Source organism: Pezoporus wallicus, unplaced genomic scaffold (assembly GCF_028554395.1).
Source record: "Pezoporus wallicus isolate ANWC-B61680 ecotype Strahan unplaced genomic scaffold, APGP_CSIRO_Pwel_v1 contig_14290, whole genome shotgun sequence".
In the NCBI taxonomy this organism is placed as follows: Eukaryota; Metazoa; Chordata; class Aves; order Psittaciformes; family Psittacidae; genus Pezoporus; species Pezoporus wallicus.
In genome coordinates, this window is record NW_026642340.1 from 1 (window position 1) to 7,377 (window position 7,377).

The 7,377-nt window shown below is 61.5% G+C and overlaps 2 protein-coding genes and 1 non-coding gene across 4 annotated transcripts; 2 read left to right on the plus strand and 1 right to left on the minus strand.

Annotated features, from left to right (window-relative positions):
• The first annotated feature begins 90 nt into the window (after positions 1-90).
• On the plus strand, positions 91-1,520 carry SNAPIN (SNAP associated protein). Its single transcript, XM_057428913.1, has 4 exons — positions 91-244; positions 495-541; positions 1,168-1,286; positions 1,389-1,520. Exons 1-4 carry the CDS (start codon positions 114-116, stop codon positions 1,491-1,493), a joined length of 402 nt encoding a protein of 133 aa, XP_057284896.1. The 5' UTR covers positions 91-113; the 3' UTR covers positions 1,494-1,520.
• A 359-nt stretch (positions 1,521-1,879) lies between these two features.
• On the minus strand, positions 1,880-6,805 carry ILF2 (interleukin enhancer binding factor 2). 2 transcript variants are annotated; one of them, XM_057428912.1, is made up of 14 exons: positions 6,731-6,805; positions 5,963-6,005; positions 5,486-5,527; positions 4,608-4,712; positions 4,293-4,370; positions 4,051-4,153; positions 3,906-3,971; positions 3,631-3,747; positions 3,436-3,514; positions 3,273-3,360; positions 3,131-3,192; positions 2,377-2,491; positions 2,214-2,304; positions 1,880-2,073 (listed from the first exon to the last, which is right to left on the minus strand). In XM_057428912.1, exons 1-14 carry the CDS (start codon positions 6,733-6,735, stop codon positions 1,913-1,915), a joined length of 1,155 nt encoding a protein of 384 aa, XP_057284895.1. In that variant the 5' UTR covers positions 6,736-6,805; the 3' UTR covers positions 1,880-1,912. The 2 variants fall into 2 exon arrangements, with proteins under 2 accessions (XP_057284895.1, XP_057284894.1); XM_057428911.1 differs by having other exon boundaries at positions 5,486-5,528; positions 5,946-6,005; positions 6,731-6,793.
• A 221-nt stretch (positions 6,806-7,026) lies between these two features.
• On the plus strand, positions 7,027-7,098 carry TRNAM-CAU (transfer RNA methionine (anticodon CAU)). Its single transcript has one exon. It is a non-coding gene; the product is annotated as a tRNA-Met (tRNA).
• The last annotated feature ends 279 nt before the right edge of the window (positions 7,099-7,377 follow it).

Genomic DNA, 7,377 nt, shown 5'->3' on the forward strand with positions numbered 1-7,377 from the left:
GGCTCCAACCAGAACCCGTTCCCTTTACCCCGTTCCGGACTACATTTCCCATCATGCCCCGCGGAAGCGGCCTTTCCCGCCCAGCGCTGAGGGGACGCCATTCCCCGGCCGTGATGGCGGCGGGCAGCAGCCCCAGCACCGGCCCCGGCCCCGGCCCCGCGGCTCGGGAGCTGTTCGCGGAGGGGCTGCTGCAGTTCCTGCGCCCGGCGGTGCGGCAGCTCGATGGGCACGTCCATGCCGTCAGGTCCGGGAGCTGCGGAACGGGGCGGAACCGGGGCGGACGGGGCCTGGGGGGAGACGGGGCCTGAGGGGAGCTCGGGGTTGCTGCGTGGGGACATAGGGGTTTGGGGCCGGGCTGTGGGGAGCGCAGGGAGTGTTTGGGGTGGGCACGGGGCTGGAAGGGGGGGGCAATGGGGCGCTGGGTCCGCGGTGGAGGGAGCAGGGATGGGTTTGGGGTGTCCGGGCCGTGGGGCATGGAGCTGTGACCTCCGCAGGGAGAGCCAGGTGGAGCTGCGGGAGCACATCGACAGCCTGGCCACTGGTGAGACCGGGGGGGGTTCTCTGAGACATGGGGATCACCTCCGAGACATGGGGGGCACCTCCGAGACATGGGGGGCACCTCCGAGACATGGGGATCACCTCCGAGACATGGGGGGCACCTCCGAGACATGGGGATCACCTCCAAGACATGGGGGGCACCTCCAAGACATGGGGATCACCTCCAAGACATGGGGATCACCTCCGAGACATGGGGGGCACCTCCAAGACATGGGGGGGGGCATCTCCAAGACATGGGGGGCATCACCTCCAAGACATGGGGGGGATCACTTCCAAGACATGGGGGGCACCTCCAGGACATGAGGGGCACCTCTGAGACATGGGGGGCACTTCTGAGACATGGGGGGGGCACCTCCAGGACATGAGGGGCACCTCTGAGACATGGGGGGCATTTCTGAGACATGGGGGGGGCACCTCCAGGACATGAGGGGCTCCTTCAAGACATGAGGGACAGCTCCAAGACATGGGGGGGCACCTCCAAGACATGGGAGATCACCTCCAAGACATGGGGAATCACTCCCAAGATATGGGGGCATCACCTCCAGGATATGGGGGGCACGTCCAAGACATGCCCCCCCCCCCCCCCCACCTCTGCCCCCTTCTCCCCAGAGCTCTGCCGCATCAATGAGGACCAGAAGGTGGCCCTGGACCTCGACCCCTACGTGAAGAAGCTGCTGAACGCCCGGCGCCGGGTGGTGCTGGTCAACAACATCCTGCAGAACGCTCAGGTCAGCCCAGGCATCCCAATGGGGGGGAATGGGGAGCAAACAGGGGTTCCAATCCCCTCCATCCTGACGGCTGCCGCTGCTCCTCCTCCTCCCCTGGCACAGGAACGGCTGCGGAGGCTCAACCACAGCGTGGCCAAGGAGACGGTGCGGAGGAGAGCGATGCTGGAGGCGGCCGGGGCCTACCCCCAGGGGCTGCCGGGCAAGTGAGGCTGTGCCCAGAGCCCCACGAGCTGGGGGCTGCTGGGGGTGTGAGCCCCACAAAAGGACAATGATGGGAATGGGCCAGGAGGGGAGCAGGGATCCCCCCCCCACCCCGCCTTGGTTGTGGCATGGAGATGGCCTCCAGGGTGAGGAGCAGGGGAGAGCCACAGTTGGCTGGGCAGAGCTGGAGGTGCTGTAATAAAGGAGGTGCTGATGGGCTGACGACTGCATCCCGGCCCCTTTCCCATCGTGGGTCTTTCACTTGAACCAACCAGGACGTGCTCCAAAAGGGGGGAAACGTTTTAATGGGCAGCTTATAAAAACACAGCCAAGGGAGAGGTCGTGGGCTCGTTCCTCTGCTCGGGTTCTAGCACAGCCTCTGCTCGGGGCACTGCAGCAGCCCCCAAGGCTTTCCATGGGCACCTTCACTCCTGTGTCTCCATGCTCTCCTCTTCCTCACCTGCAGCAGGTTCCTCTTGGTTCTCTTCTTCCTCTTCCCCTTCTTTCTTCTCTGGAGGCTTCTCATAAGCCTTCTCGGAAGGCGTCACTATCACCCCATCCCACGTGGACATCTCCGAAGCCAGGTCTGCAAACCCAACCCAGGGGGGGCTTGGAGCAGCACAGCCAAACCCCAGCCCCATGGAAGCCTTCCCGTTGCTCCAGGAGGCTTCCCAGCAGCTCAGTGAGAGCCCCCACGTGCCAGGCGTTGGCCCCAGCCCCACTTACAACTGGCATCACCCTCTTGGCCAAGGATTTTCCTGTAGCCTCCATGGGAGAGGATGCGGACGAGGGTCTGCGCCGTGTAGCACACCATGTCCTGCACGGGAAGAGGGCCCGGTCAGGGCCCGGAGGGGTCCTGATCCCGTCCCACAGCAGGGCAGGAGCTCACCTGCTGCTCCAGGGTCATGACCGTGTGGACTCGGAAGTTCCCACTCTCACAGGGATCCGTGATGCCCACGGAGCCGGGGAGGAAGAGCCCCGCAGCCAGGATCTGGAGGCAGCGCCTATGGGATGAGATGGTCTGAGGTTAGGAGGGAGACCATTCCAGCACGGAAAGGTCCCTTCAAGCCCATCAGATGAGATGGTTTGAGGTTAGAAGACCATTCCAGCACGGAAAGGTCCCTTCAAGCCCATCAGATGAGATGGTTTGAGGTTAGGAGACCATTCCAGCATGGAAAGCTCCCTTCAGACCTATAGGATGAGATGGCCTGAGGTTAGGAGGGAGACCATTCCAGCATGGAAAGCTCCCTTCAAACCTATGGGATGAGATGGTTTGAGGTTAGGAGGGAGACCATTCCAGCATGGAAAGCTCCCTTCAAACCTATGGGATGAGATGGTTTGAGGTTAGGAGACCATTCCAGCATGGAAAGGTCCCTTCAAGCCCATCAGATGAGATGGTTTGAGGTTAGGAGACCATTCCAGCATGGAAAGCTCCCTTCAAACCTATGGGATGAGATGGTTTGAGGTTAGGAGACCATTCCAGCATGGAAAGGTCCCTTCAAGCCCATCAGATGAGATGGTTTGAGGTTCGGAGTGAGACCATTCCAGCATGGAAAGGTCCCTTCAAGGCTATGGGATGCTGCTGCTTTCCTTTGATGTGTTCAAAACAGGCATTTCTAGGAGGGAAGGAAGCAGCCCCAGACCTGTAGGCGATGTTGAGAGCCAGGGGCTGCCGGGTGGGGTTGTTCATCACAGCGTAGTGGCCCTGCAGAGGTGAACACACAAAGAGGGCGTTGGGATGAGAGCCCGGGAACGCCGCTGCCGGCATTCCCGTCGTCTGCTCACCAGCAGGTCCAGGATCCAGGGCGTGAGGGGCTCGAAGCCGGGGAATCGAATCCTCAGGTCCTTCAGCAGCCGGATCAGGACCTTCACCCTGGGGCAGACAACGGGAAGGCGGCTCAGGAGAGGCTCTTCCAGGGCGGAATTCCCACTGGAGGCCCCAACTCACGTGGACTGCGACGCGTTCTCCTCGAACCAGCGCGCGTGCCTGATGGCAGCCAGGGCGCTCTGCAGCACCTTGATGTCCACTGCAAGTACAGCACAAAGGGTTGGGTTTAACGGGAAGGAGCACAGGGATGGGCCTTTGGGAAGCTCCCCGGGCCGCAGGAAGGGTTCCCCCCCGTGGGCAGCAGGGAGCCCTCACGGTGCAGCTCCGGGTCCAGCTTGCGCAGGTTGGGGGGCACCGTGGTGATGAGGATCTTCACCGTGGCGTCGGCCGAGCTGATCTCAAAGCCCGTCTCGTTGGTCAGCATGGTCAGGACTGGGGGCACAGAGAGAGAATTCCTCATGGAAGGGCTGGGGGGGGGGACAGGACACCAGCAAAGGGGGCACATACCCCAGCTGGGCACCAGGGCTCAAGGGGTTTGAGCTGCGGTGGTTGCCCCCCTCAAGCCCATAGGGACGGAGGCCCCATCCCACCTTCACCAGGGTCCTGAGCTCGCAGGCTCTCCACAACTTTGTTCCCCAAGGCTGCCACAGCTTCCACTGGGAAGAAGGAGAAGGAGCAGGGGTGAGAGCAGGGCTGAGGCTGGCGCCAGGAGGAGGACACGCGGCCAGCACTCACGGGTGGGTAAGATCTTGAGGATCACCACCAGATCGGCCACGTTGTGGCCTGTGGTCATGGTCCCCTTCTTGTAGGAGCCCACCTGACGAACCTCCTCGATTTGCTGTGGGGAAGAGCAGAGCAACCATGAGGAAACGCAACCCACGGGCCACATCCGAGCATCCCTCGGAGGCAGGTTTGGGAGCAGGAACATGGAATTCCACACACACACCCCCCCATCTCCCCCCTGCTTTTGGCCTCACCACTTCGAACGTCCCCGGTGCCACGATCAAGTTGTCGATCACGTTGTTTATCTTGGTCACCAGGGAAAGGATGGAGGCCTGGAAAGGAAGTGCATGGAAGGGGGTGGTGTCAGTTCTGTCCGTCCCCCCCCTCAGAACACCCAGCACCACACACACAGCCCTGCTCTGTAATGGAGACCCACACTGAAACCCCACTGCCCAAGGACCTCTGCTCCCGTAGCACCTGCAGGGTCCCTCCCCGAAGCACGCTGCAGCCCACGCTCCGGGCTCCCTAACCCCCTGCTCCCATGCAGCCAAAGGGCTCTGACCCAGAACCTGTTCGGCAGCGGTGGGAGCCAGGTCCTGGTTCCTCTTGAGCAGGGCCTCGCTGAAGGCGGTCTCATCCGCGGCCGGCTTCACGCGGGGAAAAGCCATTTCACACTGGAAAAGGGAGCAGGGATGAGCTCCATCCTGCCCCCAGAGCCTGGACCACACTGTGGTGCCTTCAGAACCACACTGTCACGTTGTCCTAAGGGAAGAGGGCAGCTCCCAGCATGCGGGCAGGGCAGGTCTAACGAGGAAGGGGTTTAGGGAGAGGGGTTTCAGTCCCTGGAACGGATGATTCAATGCATCTGTTTGCTCTGGATGTCACAGATCCTAAAGGGAAGACGTGGGGCGGGAGGAGGGAATCAGGTCCTCGTCTAAAGGGGGTACATGCACATTGCTGCTGCTCCTTGTGAGGAAGCAGCTCTTCCCGGTGCGGGTGATGGGACACTGGAATGGGGTGAACGGAGCAGCTGCGCCTGCCCCATCCCTGGCAGTGCTCAAGGCCACGTTGGACACAGGCGCTTGGACCAGGAGGAGTTTTAAGCTCCCTTCCTCCCAACGCAGCGCGATTCCACCACTGACACAGCCCAAAGAGCCTGGAGAGCACCCGATGGGCCCAGCTCCAGGGTCTGGGTGACAAAGAGCTGGGGGTCCTGGGGTGGGGAGAGGCAGAAAAGCCTCACTGGAAGCACTGATTGTGGGTGCTACCCCACTGCATCCCAGGTAACACAAAGACTCCGCACAAGGCGATCTACGTGGGGTTGGTTACGGAACCAACAGCATCTCCAGCGTGCTCCTTGCCTCCGGCTACCCTAAACCAACCCCAGCACACTGGGGGTTGTGGATGAAGCTTTACACGAGTTGTCCCCTGCACACAGCTTACTCACGACATAGAAATCAAAGGGGATGTGCGGCACAAAGGGCCGGAACCTAAAGGGATAAAAGAAGACAAGAACCAACTTTATCCTCTGATGGGGAAGGGGGGGATCCCAACCACCCCACAGCCCAGCCCGGAGACGCCGGAAAAGCCCTATAGAAACGGGAAAGGCTTCTTCTGAGCCCCGCTATCCATAGCTCAGCCCCACACCCCGGTGCCTACGGGCAATGGCCGCGCACCGGGGCTCCCCTGTGCCCACCGGCCCGGAGGGGCCGCTCCATTCCAACCCCCCCCCTCCCCATCGGTGCTCTACTCCTCATCGTTCTCCTGCACTACGCTGCCAGCTCCGTTCCCCCCCCCCAGTCCCGGCTCCTGCCGCCCCACAGCGCGGCCGCAGCGGCCGCGGGCCCCCCCCGCTAGGTCCTGCCGTGCTAAAGAGCCACCCTCGCTAGAGCAGAAGCCAGACTCGCCCACTGCCAGGGCCTCCCCTGGAACCAAAGCGTCCGCCGCGGCCTCTGCCTCGGTCGCCCCTGCGGGAGAGAGATGGGAACGGCGTTAACGGGGACCGAGACCCCCCCATTCCCATCCCTATCCCCATCCCATCCCCATCATCTCCATTCCCATCTCATCCCTATCGCATCCTATTCCCATCCCTATCCCATTTTCATCCCATTCCCATCCCATCCTATTCCCATCCCCATTCCCATCCCATTCCCATCCTCATCCCTTCCCCATTCACATCCCTATCCCCATTCCATTCCCATCCCGTCTCCCTTCCCATTCCCATCCTCATCCCTTCCCCATTCACATCCCTATCCACATTCCATTCCCATCATCCCCGTTCCCATACCATCCTATTCACATCCCTGTCCCCATTCCTATCCCATTTTCATCCCATTCCCATTCCATCCCCATTCCCATCATCCCCATCCCATCCCTATCCCCATTCCCATCCCCATCCCATTCCCATCCTCATCCCATCTCCATCCCTATTCCCATCTTATCCCCATCCCATTGCTATCTCCATTCCCATCCCGTCCCCATTCCCATTCCCATCCTCATCCTTTCCCCATTCACATCCCCATGCCCATCCCGTCCCCATCCCTATTCCCATTCCCATTCCTATTCCCATCCCTTCCCATTCCCTTCCCCATTCCTATACCCATCCCTTCCCCATTCCCATCCCCATTCCCGTCCCCATCCCCATTCCTATCCCCATCCCACCCCCATCCCATTCCCATTCCCGTCCCCGCACCTCATGATCCCGCCGTGCCCAACAATGAGACCCCGCCGCTCTGCGCTGCCGGCACCACGCAACAACCTCTCCCCCTATTGGCTCACGCAGGTTTAGGCCCGCCCACTGCCAGCGCGGAGATGACACGCTATTGGTTCAAGCAGATGTCGATCAAAGCGGGGAGCGGGGAAACAGAGCGGTGATGGCGCGGGTGGCCGCTGGAGGGCGCGCGATGGGCATTAACACAGCAGGGGGTGGTGCGCATGCGCAAAGCGGAGTAGGTACTTAGAGCGCTGATAGCAGCGGTGACCGCCAGCAGCAGAGTGGCGCAGCGGAAGCGTGCTGGGCCCATAACCCAGAGGTCGATGGATCGAAACCATCCTCTGCTAGCTTCTTTTTTTCCCCTTCATTAACACTTTAATTAATTCATTAATTTAATGTCATTTAATTAATGACATTCATCACACCCGCCCCCCCTCCCCATCGCACGCTTATGGGGCGCACGGTTCGTTGGGAGCGTCGGGGGTAGGCCGCGCTCCCCGTGTCCCCAAACCCCCAACTCGCGTCCGGTGGGGTGCGATGGGGCAGCGGGGGGAACCGGAGCAGCACCGCCCCGCGCTCACCTCCCCGTGGGTGCCCGAGCCCCATTGAACCCCGACGGGGCGGCT

Excerpts from the sequence above, each read along its gene's own strand:
- ILF2 (XM_057428911.1), bottom strand. Across the intron at positions 3,361-3,435 it reads GAGAACGCGTCGCAGTCCAC|GGTGAAGGTCCTGATCCGGC; the intron begins GTGAGTTGGGGC and ends TGTCTGCCCCAG. Across the intron at positions 2,492-3,130 it reads GCTCTCAACATCGCCTACAG|GCGCTGCCTCCAGATCCTGG; the intron begins GTCTGGGGCTGC and ends CTCATCCCATAG.
- SNAPIN (XM_057428913.1), top strand. The coding sequence starts at position 114 with ATGGCGGCGGGCAGCAGCCCCAGCACCGGCCCCGGCCCCGGCCCCGCG. Across the intron at positions 245-494 it reads GGGCACGTCCATGCCGTCAG|GGAGAGCCAGGTGGAGCTGC; the intron begins GTCCGGGAGCTG and ends TGACCTCCGCAG. Across the intron at positions 542-1,167 it reads CATCGACAGCCTGGCCACTG|AGCTCTGCCGCATCAATGAG; the intron begins GTGAGACCGGGG and ends CCTTCTCCCCAG.